At 39.3% G+C, this 15,761-nt stretch overlaps 3 protein-coding genes across 8 annotated transcripts in view; 1 reads left to right on the top strand and 2 right to left on the bottom strand.

Annotated features, from left to right (window-relative positions):
- The window catches only part of LOC102196147 (nuclear receptor-interacting protein 3), a 3,377-nt gene extending 2,004 nt beyond the window's left edge, over nucleotides 1-1,373 (top strand). Inside the window, exons 6-7 of the mRNA XM_005731522.1 lie at nucleotides 164-252; nucleotides 692-1,373. Coding sequence (XP_005731579.1) covers nucleotides 164-252; nucleotides 692-722 — 120 coding nt within the window. The 3' untranslated portion in view covers nucleotides 723-1,373. The remainder of the gene's footprint in view (nucleotides 1-163; nucleotides 253-691) is intronic.
- A 5,339-nt stretch (nucleotides 1,374-6,712) lies between these two features.
- akip1 (A kinase (PRKA) interacting protein 1) lies at nucleotides 6,713-8,869 on the bottom strand. 6 transcript variants are annotated; one of them, XM_005731519.1, is made up of 6 exons: nucleotides 8,749-8,869; nucleotides 8,508-8,713; nucleotides 7,849-8,073; nucleotides 7,630-7,704; nucleotides 7,411-7,542; nucleotides 6,713-7,054 (listed from the first exon to the last, which is right to left on the bottom strand). In XM_005731519.1, the coding sequence occupies exons 3-6, from the start codon at nucleotides 8,002-8,004 to the stop codon at nucleotides 6,905-6,907; spliced, it is 513 nt and encodes a 170-aa protein (XP_005731576.1). In that variant the 5' UTR covers nucleotides 8,005-8,073; nucleotides 8,508-8,713; nucleotides 8,749-8,869; the 3' UTR covers nucleotides 6,713-6,904. The 6 variants fall into 6 exon arrangements, with proteins under 6 accessions (XP_005731576.1, XP_005731575.1, XP_013765862.1 ...); XM_005731518.1 differs by having other exon boundaries at nucleotides 8,508-8,686; XM_013910408.1 differs by having other exon boundaries at nucleotides 8,508-8,869.
- Nucleotides 8,870-9,923: 1,054 nt separating this feature from the next.
- On the bottom strand, nucleotides 9,924-14,401 carry rpl27a (ribosomal protein L27a). The gene is made up of 5 exons (XM_005731516.1): nucleotides 14,210-14,401; nucleotides 13,522-13,585; nucleotides 13,351-13,426; nucleotides 10,986-11,160; nucleotides 9,924-10,099 (listed from the first exon to the last, which is right to left on the bottom strand). Exons 1-5 carry the CDS (start codon nucleotides 14,210-14,212, stop codon nucleotides 9,971-9,973), a joined length of 447 nt encoding a protein of 148 aa, XP_005731573.1. The 5' UTR covers nucleotides 14,213-14,401; the 3' UTR covers nucleotides 9,924-9,970.
- Nucleotides 14,402-15,761: the final 1,360 nt, after the last annotated feature.

Below are 15,761 nucleotides of genomic sequence, written 5' to 3'. Positions count from 1 at the left end.
CATCCATCACCACCATCCATCACCACCATCCATCCTGGAGGGGAAACAACACAGTGATGTAAACAGATACAAGATAAAAGCTAGATGATTAACTACACTAACTAAAATGGCTCTACTATAACCAACGCGGTTCTGTAATGTTTTGACATTTCTGTTTTTGCAGTGTGTAATCGATACAGAACAGCAGATCATGGTGATTGGGACAACTGTGAGGGAGCAGATTCATTTTGCCAAAAAGCAATTCAGTGAAGGGTAAGATGTTTTTCTCATCTTTTAGCTTTAAAAACATTTTTTTTCTTGTGCAAATTATATTTATACCTTTCAAAATAAGGTATCATGCAGTTTATCAAATTAATATCATGAGGTGCAATCAAACATTCAAAACCTTCACAAAACTCTCATTTTTAAATTAGGGTGTAATCCACTACTTATAGAAAGTTGTGCATTGCTGGGAGTTTTTCACGCATAAAGAACCAGTGCAAAAAAAATATCCATACACTGCTTATTTCAAGCACCACATTTTGCTTTCTGGAGTAGTTTTGCATTTTCATTATTGTAGCAGTATATGGAAAACATAATAATGGTGACTTTCATTAATGTTAACCCTTGCTTACCTTTAATTATTAATTAAGTTGGCAAAGCCTAAGTCTAACCAAATCTGCCTCTTCTCCCCCCACTTTCGTCTCTGCAGCTCCACAGACTTCAGAGACCTGGGTTACTAATCTTCCTACCCACAAATAAACCCACACTGACCAAAAGCAATAGGAACATTTACTCCTACAACCAGATGCCTCATTGGAGAACTTCAGATTTCTACCTTCACACACTTTCAGTTTCTGTTTGCCGGTTTGCTTGCTGCGTTTAGAAGTCCTGCTGCTCCACAATGACTTCACTGATCTTAACGATGGCAGCCTTTAAGGCAGCCGTTCTCACTCTGCAGCTGCTCGCACCTGCAGGTTAACATGTAGCGTTCTTTTAGCCCAGAGTGTGTGAGTCTCGTATTAGCAGTCGCTACAGTAGTACGTGCTGTGCAGGTAGTTAACAGAAGCTGTAATCTCTAAGATTGTGATATAACTGTGATTTTTAGCTCTTTGTAATATCCAGCAAATTAGTATTATGCTGCCAGACATGGTATTCTGCAGCCGTGGAGAACAACTGTTAGTTTGTGTAGATTAGGAGCTCAGCACAATCTACTGAATACAGATTAGACGTTTCTCTACTATATTTGATAATGTTGTAAATGTATTTTCTAGTTGAATCATGTATTTGCATTGAGGTCACTGCCTTTTAATGTTTACAGGATTGTAGTGACACTTGTGATAGGTTTTATCACCCAACGGAGGCAAAAGTGTACCACTGAATAAACAAATGAACGGTGACATTTTAGTGCCTTTGCTCATTTTTTCACATGAGCTGTAGCACCATGAAAATCTTATCAGTGCCATTTTATCTGAGAGCCATTTATGAATGTGGGACCAGCTGAAGGTGACCTAATTCGAGTTGTTAATTAGAGGAAAAATCAAATAGAGTCAGGAGAAGAAAAGTCCTGACACATCTGCAGAGATTAGTGTCATTTTTCACAGCTGCTGTTTTTGTGTAGCTGTACCATAGCAACTGTAGCGTGACCCGGCCTGCCGACTGGCAGGTAAACAGGCCCTCCAGTGGTTATGAAGAGGGCCAGCTCGGGCTCGAACACCATGGAAACCGACATAAACAATGGGTTGAAGTTGTTGTCTGCAGCTGACTGTGATCGACACAAAAAATGTAGGTAATGTCATCTGTGTTTTAAATGTGTTATATTTCAATTGTAGTGACTCATGTTTGTAGCTGCTTTCTTTACTGAAGGAGGTTAATAACTGTGTTTGCTATTTTTGCGGACATAGAAAGAAATGTTTCAAGTTTCTCTCCGTATTTGAGTCAACTTGATGGAAGTAGATTTACTTAAGTCCTCTAACTTTACATTTGATTAGACTACATGCTTTTATTCCACTACATTTATCTGATAGTATGGTGAATTTGTAGATTTGGGGTGATATAACAAAGTACAATAAAATAAGAAACGATATATATAATATTAAAAATATATATATTAAAATGTGAAAAACTACTACCCAGCAAAATATAAAGTTAGTACATACAATATGTACAATATATATACAGTATATGTTCAGTATATATAGTCACACATGAAAGTAATTAAATGAGTCCCATCTTCACCTATTGCAACATTAAAGAGACGTACACATTAGTATATCAGTTATTCCAATATGATCCAGTAATACAGACAGTTCTAAAGTTGGCCTCTTTGCATTATGACTAATTGGAATAATTATTAAAAACATAACATTAAAAAAAAAACTGTAATTTATCTATAAATCTGTCTAATTTATCTATACATTTAGAAAAGTGCTGATTATTTTTCATAAAAATTGATGCAGGTGCTCAGTTTAAAATTTGGTAAAGTGTGTTCTAAAACAAAAAAAATCTAAATAAAGATTAAAAAATGTTCACAAGATATGTAGATATTTTCATTGTTATGTGTTTTGTGCTTTTTGATAATATGTTACATTTGGCCTAAATATAGTTCAAAGATTTTCAGGTGATCCCTCGCCCTTTCTCACTGTCTTTTCACTATTACAGTTTACAAAAAAGGCAAAAAATAAAAGAAAACTGTGTGATTCCTTCCCTTTACCACAGTGTTACTATGACATCTGGACAGATGGTGACATGTGAGGCTGCACTGATACCACTGCTCCTGGGAAAGCAGGGATGCAACATCACGTTTGTCCTGGAAAGCTCTGAGAACATGAGAGCTGTTCTGGGGTCAGTGAAACACCTGCTGATCCAGACGTTGCTGAATAAAGCGTCTCACAGGGACTCTCTCTTTAACATCATGAGCTTTTCAAGCAAGGTGAGGGGGATCTGGTAATTTGGGGCTTTTAATAATTTCTTTGTATGCTCATTTCCAGGGTAGAATGGTTGTACAGCATACTATTAACTTAAAACAAGAATCAGGTGCACTAGTTTGAATTTCTTTTGGATTTTTGATCCAGTGAATTCACACACAGGGCTTTTGATCACAGCTGTGCATGAAGTCAGTCAAGTGCAAAATTGAGTAAACTCATGTAGTATACTACCTCACCTTTATATGATTTGATTTTTAAATAACTAATCACTCTTATTCTTTCATTTTCTTCATTTTTTTTAATCTCACCCTGAGCTTTTAGTACTTTGAGGACATTTTTTAAGCTTGAGCGGAACCTCAGATTTCTTTCTTTCCCTTGAAGGTGACCTGCTGGTCCCGCCACATGTGCTCCTGTGCTCCTGACACAGTGTACACGGCTCTGTCCTGGATTCACTCCATCAGCTGCAGCTCAGGCAGAGATCTCTTGTCTGCTCTGAGTATTGCTCTCACCGACCCTGCCTGTCATGCCGTCCACCTTCTTTTTACAGGCTTTCCTGATCAACCAGAGGCCGTGCTGAGAGCTCTTCCTGCACTGGCAGTTGGGAGGCCTGTGAACGTTTTCTACCTGCAAGATATAGGAAATAAACTGGACAGAAACACAAGGGACTATCTGCAGTCTTTCACACAGACCACAAGGGGGAGCTGTTATCTGATTCCATTCGATTTGAATGGCACGCTGGAGAAGGTATAGACTGAGAATTGCTCGGTAGTTCTAAAAAATAGGCCCCACAGTGACTGTGAGTCTGAGTATGTGTGGTTCTATTACTGCTGTCAGGTGATTCCTCTGTATGTTGCTGAGAGCCAACCATCACTGCCAAGCTTCAATCCAGCCAAGTGGTGCTGTCCCCCCACCTCTGTCACAATACCACAGCTGCACCACATATTTTCACCCCTGCTCAGGTCTAGTTGCACAATTTTTAATCTTTTTAAACTTTGAACATTGTTTTAACAACAATTTAACACTATAGGAGCAGTCGGAGTAATCCCAATCTTCCGGTTACCTCCTGTATCCTGTCTGGTCAAACCCTAAGCAGCCCAGAATTCTTCCCAGGATGCAGAGTCCTGGCCAGGAGAGAGCGGGATGGCCTTTATTACATGGGCACTGTCATAAAACAAATACAGGTGACACATGACCATTGAATATTGTTTCTACTGCAGCTAATACGGGCTAATACGGGCTAATTCAGTTATTTACTCCTGCAAAAGCACAATCGTTTTAAAAATGAAACTATACATTTACAGTATTTGCTGACTTTAAGTTTAAGGGTATTCAGCCACACCACTTTTAATGTATTAGCATCTGGATGAGTGCACAGAGGCACATCAGCTGCACTGAGCAGGGCTCTCATTGACTGACTGCTTTAATACCGTAAGCACTTTGCCCAAAAATTGTGCCCAGTGTTTTCCCAATTTTCCCATCTGTCCCAGCTGTCACAGCGTCAGTGGTGGAGTAGATCTAGGTAAGGTCGCCAATCTCTCACAAGGCTCTCCTTGTGCCATCCCATTTAAAAAGTGGTGGGAAAGCTCCTGGTCTTCAGAGGAAAAGCAGAATAAATATAGAGCATTTAATCTATTGTGACGCAGCTTCAGTACAATCCAACAAAAACTGATCATAAAAATATAACCTGATGAGCCGAAGTTTAAAAAAAAAAGTTTTAGTGTCAGAGTCACTGCTCTTATCCAAAAGTCAGACGCTAATGGACTAAAAATCAAATTTTAAAAAAGGGACGAGTAAATATTTGAAGACTGTCTTCCAATTTTAGGGCTGCAGTGGAATGTGGGTGGTTGACTTTGACCATGCAGAAAGCGCAACGTTTGAGATTGCCTCCTCCCAGCGCCAGCTCGTTTGTTCACTTGACATGGTCAATGACAGCAGAGGTTGCACATGCAGGTTGGCTCCTGGCGACGCTGTCCTGTCACCATGGGAACAAGATCTGAGAAGATACGGTCCAGGTCAAGTGGTGGCAGCCACAGAACATAGAGATGGTTATGGAGGTACGGCAGAAGTCGTATATTTTATATTATAACATCATCATATGACATTCAGTGGTGTGGATACAATCAAGGATATTTTTCTTTATAGTCAATAATTCTAATGAGACCGTTTTCAAACGGGAGACTTGTTTCCTAAGATAAATATTCATATGATAAATCACCAATGTCTGTTCATGATCACCATCTGTAATCCACTCAAAGGGCTCACCTTTCCTTCCTGTAGGTAACGGTGTTAGACGCCTCCGGGTGCTGATGTGGAATAGTTGTGTGTGTGTGCTTCCTGAAAGTCTGCTTTTGCCCATTTCTGCTTCTCGTCATGCCAGAATAGTACGGGAGCTCCAAGCAGTCACTCACAATCAGTGCTGCAGCTGGCTTTGTGCCCCCCAGCTGTACTGCACCGACTGCTGCCATTCAGCATGTGCCTCTTGCTACTGTTCATCGTGTTTAGTTCCACCCAGCCTTGGAGCTAGCTTTGGAAAATCAGATGAACTTGATAAAACAGAGCAAGTCAAGCAGGTGGACCGCAGAGATGCAGATGTGAGGACGAGTGACCCCGAGTTGCCATCTTCCTCCTCCTCCTCATCTCTTTCCCATGATGAGACTAGAGCATCAACTTCTCCTTCAGTGAAGATAAGAAGTAAACAACAGCGTCCTCCCTGGAGATACTGGAGAAGAACTGGACCAGATCCACAGCACAGGCAGCCAGGTGAGAATCAGACACACACTGAGTTAATAAGTTCTGAAGAAGTTCAAAAGAAAACTGGAAACAAAAAGAAACCTTGTGAAAAAATAGATCACAGGTAGATTCCACTGGAGATATCACATAAACAAATGGGTCCTACAGTGTTTAAGGTTAATGACACATTTACTGAGAACACTGGAGTGTTACTGTTAGAAAACAGGAGATATTGAAATTGAAGACATCATGACAAGACATCATGTTTAAAATCCCTTGTTTTGACATCATCTACTTAAGTGAATGAAATTAAACATTTCAAAAGACACTGTACCTGACCTTATGTTACCTGGTTGAATTTTTGTTAGTAAACTCATAAATTAGTGTATTTCCATCTGCTAGTCTGTTCTTATCCAATCTTAAAAACATCCGATCCTCTTCGCCTTTTTTGGGTGTTTTACTGGAGACCCCAGTAAGTGCTGTGTAGAGTGGTCCTGAAATCCTTTCGATGATGTTTTTCATAGTTTGACTAAATGTTATTCTCTGTTACCTTTATAGCAGATGCTGCTTGCTACACAGTGTGGGCACACATGAACACATGCATGTTATTTTTGATGTATTGTAAACAAATGCATTTCCAGTCCTTTTACCCTCACGTTTAATGGTCACAAATAAGTGCAAACTTGTCTCACAAAATGCCAATAAAGATGCAACATGCTGTTTTTGATGATAGCAGTATACAGTATGCGTTCTGATATGTGTGCAATATGCATGAGCTCAGATGGAATTTTTTTTTTGTGCAGGGAGTGCTGGTCCCCGGAGGACAACCCAACCTGTGAGTTTCAGCATCCCTGAACCACAAATTAGTGCCTCACCAAATCACAGCTCCCTGTTTCAGTCAGTCACTTCCTGGCACCAGAGGAAGAAGAGCAAACATTAGAGACATTTTGTCCACAACCAGCTTCAAACCTCGACCACCAGTGGGACTGCAGTCTCTCTGAGAACAATGCCAATATATTTACATATTGTCTCAGTGTAAACTCATGTACAGTGCATGTTGAAGAGCCAAACAAAAAACTGATTACAAAAATATTTTATTTCAATACAATGATGTGGTCTTAGTGCGGGTAAGAATGTGTTTAAGTGCATTACAGTAAAATAAAATGTAAACTCTTAATGCAAAAATCTATATACAAGAAGCAAGAAACAAAGAGCATGTGCAATGGTCAGTTGTTATTAAAGGGTGACAGGTTTGGTCAGCTGAGGGGTCAGAGGTCAAAGGTGAGGTTGACACTCTCCCCAGCTTTAACACTGACCAGCTGAGTCTGCTGCTGTGACTCTGCCACACTGGCAGTGATGGCATATGTTCCAGGTGAAAGCTCGATATAAAAATCCTCACTGGATCCAGACACGCGGTTCTGAAAGCAGCAAATAAAAAGATTTTAATGCAATGATTATTTTTTACATTTTAGATGAATTAAAGTCAAACTTTTGACAACATGTAAATAGTAAAACTCAGGCCCCCAAACTGAAATGCAAACTTCATCTATACAACTTCGAAGGAGTTTCCTGAATTCTGCTGGTACTGTCTATGCCACTGTAAAATGCTAACTTTCTGAAGCCTCCAACTCAATTTTTTGTTTCCCTTTTCCACTTTTTTGGCCAACAAATTACCTACTGTAAATTGCTTAAATATAAAGCCTTAAATGCTCTGGGTTTGTCAGCCTCTGAGCTTTTCCTATTCCAAATAATCAAAAACACAACGCAGAATTACTTGGTATTTGTCGCATTTCCTGGTTGGTAGTGCAGCTGATGTCTTTGCAGATGCTGGCTGTGTGTGAAACCTGGACATGTGGTTCTTTTCAATGTCACTGGGCTGCGTGCAACAACCAGACTTGTAAAATCTCTGCAACAAAGACAAAATCCATATTTTATTCTCCCATGTCTGTAGCTGGAAGTCCACATAGAGGTGCTTTGGGACATAGTCACTAACTTTGCAATGACTAGTGGTTTGTGCCATGAACTCAGCGATTTTTGCAAAGGCATCATCAAGCTCTGTGGGATTTCTCTGGAAAAGCAAGAGATGAAAAGAGACAAGCTGATAAAAAAAAACAAAAAAACAAACTTTGAACAAAGAATTAAAAGTATTTATATTTAGATTACATTATAAGGTTATATTATTATAAATATTAAAGGCGAAAGATAAAAGCACCTCGTCAGCTATATCTGTGTCTTCATCTGCCATAGTGGGGTTTTGGGATGCAGTGCTCGCCCAGTCCACACTCCGCCTGGAGGCTCGCTGCAGCACCTCCAAGCCCAGACTGGCAGAGCGCTGCAGGGAGGACTCCAGCCAGGCTTGGCTGTCCATGGACAGGTGAAGGGAAAAACTCAGGTGCCCTTCACCCAAGGAATGGGTACAAAGAACGCTTTAAGATCGCTTTACAGGACACAAATATTGAAAAGACAAGAATTTAATTGTAAATATACCAATATAATACAACAAAAGAATTTATCACTTACTGGGATTTTTTAAAACTAAGATGTCAAACTGCTCTGTGGATCCAGCATATCTAAAAGGCATCTGATTTTTCTAATCTGATATTGAGAAAACCCTTTTTCAGCTGCTTCGTAAGAAACACGTCAGAAAACAAGTTAACAGAGCTACATCAGTACAAAAATAAGACTGTGTTAACAAATCTTGGCCAGTTAACAAAGATCAATGTTTTTTTCCCCTCCGACAAGGTTTGAACCAACTATAATCACCTTAAATGCAGTGTGGGAAACAAGAACATATGGGACGGATATCCTAGAAACAGCGCATGCGTGCAAATTAAATCAGCTGGGCTGTCACTTCTTTCTGAAGCTACTTACTTTGAACTGTTAAACACAGACCCGTTTCCCTCGATGGAAGCTCAGGAACACTGAGACGTGAAACACTTCGAAGTGCACGCCTCACATTCTAGAGCATGACGTTGTCACATGTAGAGCACATTCTGCTTATTCCAGGAACCGTCAACAAACCTCGTGTCAGGAGACTTCGTCTACCTGCTCTGCACGTTTAACATGTACGCAGGTTACTGGATGCAAAGTTAGAGAAAACTGTGCTCCGTACACTCTGGCTTTGACGTTTCCCTCGTTTCAGTCGCATTCACGTCACGCTTTTAGCTGCTTTCAAATGACACGGCAGGAAATCCTACATATTAAAGCCCGCCCCTTAGTGGTGGAGGAAGTATTCAAATCATGAACCAGGGTGAAATTTATGCGTTTACCATACCTTGTTATCTTTTCTGTGCGGTTTTGTGGAAAACAAATAATGAATATTTTGATTGTGGATTAGTCTGCATTTCTGTTTCTATCAATCAGCTAGTTAATTCATATAACCTCAAATAAAAATAATAAAAAGGAAAAGCAAATAAAAGTGCAGGACTGTCCCTAACTATCCTTAATCTGCAGTGAAAGTCATAATTGAACTTCTTAAGTTCATGTTGCCATGTCTAGCACACTGCCAGTGTTTCCAAGGAAAGCTCTTAAAATGATGGACAACTTTCATGACAAACAATTACTGAATTGTTTCAGCTTTGCTTGCACACAGATACAATTGTGAAAACTAATATTTACTGATATTAAAGTTTTATTTTTGACTGTTTTATTCTATACATGACTTGTTAGATGCACCATTTCGGGCCTCCAGTCTACAAAACAAGCTGTTAAGTTATATCTGGTAGTTTGTGTTGGGTATCACCACGTCCCAATATACAAAATTCTTTTAAAGGTAGCAGTTTAAAAGCAGCTGATTAAGCACTATATAAACAAGTTCCTCAGAAATTTGAATATACATATATTTTGCCTCTAATTAGAATGACGTGACGAAAAACATCAGAATTAACTTTCTGACCATTTCTTTAATTGTTCAATGTAGTGCTGACTTTCTGAAGCACATACGACAACATTTGTATTTTTTTGGTGAGTTTATATTATTATTACCAAAAGCATAGCAATACCGTTTCATTGTAAGTCATTAGAAACGACTGACTTTTGCTATATTAAAAGAACCAAACAGGAAGTCTGTGCATTTTTGAATATTGTTCAGTCTGTAACTTGGACACTTGTCAAAAAGATTTTACAAGGACAAGACCAACAGTGCTGAGGATCCAGGTGATTTCCTCACATGAAAAAGTTTCCTCTGCTCCTCACACCTTTCAATCAAAATTAACAGCATCTCTTCAGTTTCCATGCTAATCAAATTGCAACTTAGGAGTGGGGCGAAAAAAATTACACACACACCAGTTTCCATTTATACAGTTTATTTCTGCAAAAACACACAGACAGGATCGTTATGCCATCAGCACGCAGGCTCCTCCCGCTGCCTTGATCTTCTCCTCGGCCTGTCGGCTGAAGAACTTGGCCTTGACGATCACAGGCTGCTTGGGCAGCTTGCCTTTGCCCAGGACTTTGTAATAACCCTGCAAAGTAAAGCACAGGTGGAGATCATTATTTTATCTGACAATACACTGTAATATTATCTAATAAGACTAACAGCTAAAACTACGACATGTAAGCCAACCTAAGATGAACTGATAACTAGTGTGGTTTTGTTTGTGGTGGTTAAGTAAAAAAGTCTGTCGACCCAACAAAACAAACGTTAGACATTGGCTTGGCGAGGAAAAAGGATGCTGGTTCAACTCTAGCCAGAGACACAAATCCCCTTTGGGGTTGCATCAGGTAGAGCTATGCCCAGTGTAACTTTCTGTAAGAAGGGAGTGTGCTAACGTGAGCACAATAAGCAAAATGCAGCCAAACAAACAAACAAAAGTCAAGTTTTAATAGACAAGAGTAACTTTTCTATTAAAATGAAAGTATGTTTACAAAAAGAAATAATTTTCAATGACTGAAAACAGGAAAATTATCTAGTACAAATCCAGAATTTATAGCTCTTTAAAAATGTAAATGTCTGAGTATAATGTTGTGTAAAATGGAGGGAAAAAAAGTCCTGAAAGCAAAAAAATTAAGGAAAACCAAGAAGTCTTAAATCTGTTTTATTAGCACCACGTACACTTTTGCACCAAATTCATCAGAAACCCATCCAAAAGGTTTAACTTTCCACTATGAGTGTTTCAACTGTTTAAAGGACACCTGTTCTTTAAAAAAAGAAAACGGTTTCTGATGTCTGATTCCAGCTGCTCAACAACAATCCAATTTCCTAAGGTGATACTCAATGCCGACAAGTCGACATGCCACCACCTACTCCAAGCTACAGTAGAGGAACAAGAACTCCCGTAAAGATTTGAAAGGTCCAATTATCATGACAAGAGAACATTTTTAATAATAGCAAGATTTAGCAATACTTACAGCGCGCACAGCATCGATGATGGGGGCGGGTCCATCGGGCTTCTTGCTGTAGTTGATCCTGGTCTGCTCGCTCACCAGTGTCCACAGCTTGTCCAGGTTGATGGTAGGGCAGTGGGAGGTATTCCTCTTCAGGTGGTAATGTCTCATGCCCACCTTACCAAAGTATCCTGGATGGCTGAGGACAAACACGAGGAAAGAAAATGAAATCGAATGTTTTCAAACTAGAGAAACAAACACTAATATTTTAAATATTAACGTTTAATTGAAGTTCACTTTTGACATTCAAATTTAGTGGAATACTATAAACTACTGCCCCAATTCTAATGTGATGGGTGCATCAGCAAGGTGTATTAGAGTGTTTGTAACTGCCCATGTGGATGACTGGACTATAGGGGAGGCCAGTCGGTGAGTAGGACCAGTCTTTAATCTAAGAGGACTCAAGCACACCAAGACAATGAAGTCTGTCAAGATGAGACTCTAGTCTCTATAGAAACATTAGATAAATGCATTTCTCTTCCTACAGCCTTTTTTTTTTTTTTTACAAGCAGGTAAAAACTAATCAGCACATCTCTTAACTGGACAGCAGAACTAACCCAGCATAAATGTGTTCCATAGATGAGCACAGTCCCCAAATTGGGAGAAGCTTCAATAAATTCTTTGTGTCCATAATACACAGTATCAGTGCACTGCTCTCCAGATCTTTCAATAATATATTGCATGGCAGTTTTCACCAAGTAGACTTGGGTTGAGTAAATAAGCTCCGTAGCGGGGATGGTCTACCATGTTTCTGATTTACTGGATGAAATCTTTACTCTTTCTTTGAAAATGCAGCTGTTTAGGTATTAACCTACAGAAAGACTGACCAAGCTGCTGTGGTGGCATCTCAATCAGCTACCTCAACTCTCTTCTGCCTGTGTGAGGTACACTCCAATTCCACTGCCCTACAGTGACAGTAGTCCTTGTTCTGCTGTAGCTCACCAAGGTTGCGGAGCAGAACAGGCACTACTGTCAGCAGCCACAACTCAGCTGATATAACTCGAGTCTGACTACAGGTTGAGGGACTTGCTGAATTTTCCGCCGATTAATTTTGTTATATATTACAGCAAGCTCTATAGTACACAATAATATATTGTTAAAATAAACTATTACTGTAAAGCCTCATCTAGGAAACACTACAGCTATATAGAATAGGGTGATACATCGAATATACTTGATGTATCACGTGTTTTCCACGAACGATGGTTAAAATGGTTTTAACATAAACATCAAGTGAAAATTGCCGCAATATAAAGCTGTCTGCATGCAATTCACTGTCAGTTTTTTTTTTCTCCTACACGCTGCAAATGCATCATTAATCCCCCCTCCCAACCGGAATTTTTTTACCTGTGCTGAGCATGCGTGTTTACTACCTGATAAGGAAAAATATGGCGACAGCCGGAGTTACAGAGGAGCGAGCGAATGAGACTGTTGTTTGGATTTCACAAGGAGGAGACAAAATACGGTAATTTGCAAGACATGCCATAAACCTACTGGCACAAAAAGTATCACGAATTTATTCCATCAGCTGAAAAGTCATCCACTGCAAAATGAAGCCTGTTTTAAACCCTGCATGTCAGCGTCTCCCACACAACAAAGGAAACGTTAAATAAACCAGCTGTGATACCTGCGACGGTTGTAGGTTAGTTGTTTTTATAGCCACTATCTAAACGTTCATTCCTGTAATTTAAGGCCATCACATTTTTTGGTTCACAATTTTTATGTTATAAGAACAAAAGAGCATCTTTCTAATCTCAATTGTTTTAATTTGTCTCGTGAATTCTTGCCGATGTCCTTTTTTGTTGCTATGATTTTTTGTTAAACATCTAGTGTTGACCACAGAAAGACTTACCGTGACAGTATTGCCATTTGTCAAAAACCTCTGTGTGCAACAAATGGAACCCCCCCCCCCCCAAACATTTCAATTCATTCATATATTATTGTCAAAAATATAAAACAGTTAATTTGAAAGAGTATAGCAGTGCAATTTTAAGCTCTATATGGCTGAAAATAGTTTTTTTTGTGATACAGCCAAAAATGTGACATTAGATTTTCCTCATATTACTCAGCCCTACTGCTTTAGCCACAAAACCTGGCTTTATCTCTAAAGGAATCCAACACAACAACCCAAATCATATCAGGCAACACTTAAGGACATCATAACCTAACTTAAATATCTGAGGTAAAAGCATATTTCTGTGTATTTTTAGACATATTACCTTACAAAGACTTTTATGGCCAAATACAGGGAAGCCAGGTTTACTTGAGTTCCACTTTACAGCAGTCACACTGTACTCAAATTTCACTAATATCATTATGAGTGACTTACTATTTGTCGAAATTGATTCTGTGATGATGCATGCCACCAGCATTACCACGACCTCCAGGATGCTTCCTGTGCTTGCCTGTGGAGAGAGTCGGTAAACGTTTACTCCACCTCCATATCGTCCGAGGATGAAAAACAATCAATTAAAACTTGTGTCAAAAAGAGTATACTCACCAACGCGACCATGTCCGTGGCTAACATGTCCTCGGAGTTTCCTGGTCTTCGACTTCTTGGTAGGCTGTGAGCAAAGATTTTGCAGTTATTGTTAAAAAAAGGATGAGGTTTATTTGAAACATTAGCTCCCGTCTAGCAAAGCAACAGACTTAACAGTCCGGCAGGTCGACTGTGATGTTAGTCTGCTAAGAATCTGTAATAAAATGAGTATACATAGCATGTTTTCCCCACAGAAACGCTAAAGTAAACCGCTGAGTTTGTCCGAGTACTTGCATGCTGCTTAGCAGGTAGGAGGCTAATGCTAGCTCAACCATCTTTATCGGAAGGTTTAACGCTTTATGCCAATGGTTGTTTCAGGGTTACACCACCACCACCACCACCACCACCACCTTGCACATTTAACTCTCACTACCGTTGTCAAAAAAATTACAAATGTTTGTTTTCTGCGTGTGGGTAAAACTAGGTTCCCTGCTAGAGCCGAGGCCCAGGAGAAGCGACATATCACACAGTGAACCCATCAAAGTCCTCACAAAAATGAGTAAATAACGGTAATAACACCCAACATTTATTCCTACAACATGAGTGTATTATAAGACACCATCTAAAGTGGATTATTTTATACAGGTTAGTAAGGATGGAAGTAGATTTAACCCAGTTTGGATGCACAGGCATAAAACGCAGAACCTACCATCTTGGAGGCTAGTTGAAAGAGGAACGGGATTCGGAACGAACGCGATTTTGTGCGAGATTTGCCCCCAACAATACAAAGTGCAATAATTCCATAGCGACATCTGGTGATTGAGGATCGAAACGACACAACAGTCAACTGAAAATTCGCTTTCTGTTTTTTAGTCCAAGAAGGCAATTGTGAATTTAACAAAAAAAGTGATACGATTAAAGTCTGACATTGATAGAATTAAACGGGTTCTACTTGTATTTTAGCAATTAAATTCTCATGTTACATCAAACAAATATATATTTGAAAACCCAAGCTAATGATAATAACTAATCACTATGCAAAAATAATACATGAATATCCTTCTGAGATCCAGAAGAAAAAAACTATTTAGATATTTTCTTTAGATAATTTAAGTACAGTGACTGATAAACAAAAGTTGACTAATGTTTTGTTTGTTTACAGAATGATGTGATGTAATATAACAACATTGTTTCTGTTTCTGGTACAATGCCTTTTTATTTCATGAAAATTACAATTAGATGAATGGAAATCTAACATTTACAGAAATCATCCATTTCTACAATTTTGTGCAGCCATGGATGCCGCCACGTGCCGCGGACCTCACGCCGCCATCACGCCGCCACCTGTCACGACCTCTGCATGTACCCAAGGGACACCAGAACCTGAAACCAATTCAATTCAATTCAATTCAATGTTATTTATATAGCACCAAATCACAACAAAAGTCACCTCAAGGCACTTCATAGGTACAGAGAAAAACCCAACAATCATATGACCCCTATGAGCAAGCACTTCACTGGGTCCCTGTCTGTTCATCACACTCGGGAAATCTAAGCCTGCTGGCTTCATGGACAGATAAAGTTGGGAGTAAACTGCGTAGAAGTGAAAATGGCTGCTATGCCTTCTAATGATTCTGCAGGCAGCATGTATAATGTAAACAGAATTAAGGAATCCTGTGGAACTCCATAACAACTGTGTGAAGAGGACTCTCCATTTACATGAACAAATTGGAGTCTATTAGTTAGATATGATTCAAACCACTGCACCACAGTACCTGTAATGCCTACAGTATGCTCTGATTACTCTAATAGAATATTTTGGTCAACAGTATCGAACGCTGCACTGAGGTCTAGCCGGATAACCACAGAGATGAGTCCACTGTCAGATGCCATAAGAAGATCATTTGTAACCTTCACTAAAGCTGTTTCTGTGCTGTGATGAGCTCTGAAACCTGACTGAAACTCTTCAAAAAAGCCATTCCTCTGCATTTGATCTGTTAGCTGTTTGACAACTACTCTTTCAAGGATTTTTGAGATGAAAGTAAGGTTGGACATTGGCCTATAATTAGCTAAGACTGCTGAGTCAAGAGATGGCTTTTTAAGTAATGGTTTAACTGCTGCTAGCTTGAAGGCCTGTGCTACATAGGCATATAGGTTGATTATATTTAAGATTAAAGCATTAATAAATGGCAGAACTTCTTTGAGCAGTTTTGTAGGAATGAGGTCTAAAAGACACGTTGGTGGTTTGGAGGAAGTAATTA

This window comes from Pundamilia nyererei, unplaced genomic scaffold (assembly GCF_000239375.1).
Source record: "Pundamilia nyererei isolate P.nyererei 1_Seehausen unplaced genomic scaffold, PunNye1.0 scaffold00043, whole genome shotgun sequence".
Classification (NCBI taxonomy): Eukaryota; Metazoa; Chordata; class Actinopteri; order Cichliformes; family Cichlidae; genus Pundamilia; species Pundamilia nyererei.
This window is presented reverse-complemented; position numbering and strand designations above follow the sequence as displayed.

Bases quoted from the DNA above. Each gene is read 5' to 3' on its own strand.
- akip1 (XM_005731517.2), bottom strand. From the start codon at position 8,217: ATGCCTTTTAGATATGCTGGATCCACAGAGCAGTTTGACATCTTAGTT. The intron at 7,705-7,848 runs GTGCTTTTATCT...TTGCTTTTCCAG, and splicing joins ACACAGATATAGCTGACGAG to AGAAATCCCACAGAGCTTGA. The intron at 7,055-7,410 runs GTAATTCTGCGT...TGCTGCTTTCAG, and splicing joins GGAAATGCGACAAATACCAA to AACCGCGTGTCTGGATCCAG.
- rpl27a (XM_005731516.1), bottom strand. The intron at 11,161-13,350 runs GTAAGTCACTCA...GTTTGTCCTCAG, and splicing joins AGAATCAATTTCGACAAATA to CCATCCAGGATACTTTGGTA. The intron at 10,100-10,985 runs GTAAGTATTGCT...TTTACTTTGCAG, and splicing joins TCATCGATGCTGTGCGCGCT to GGTTATTACAAAGTCCTGGG.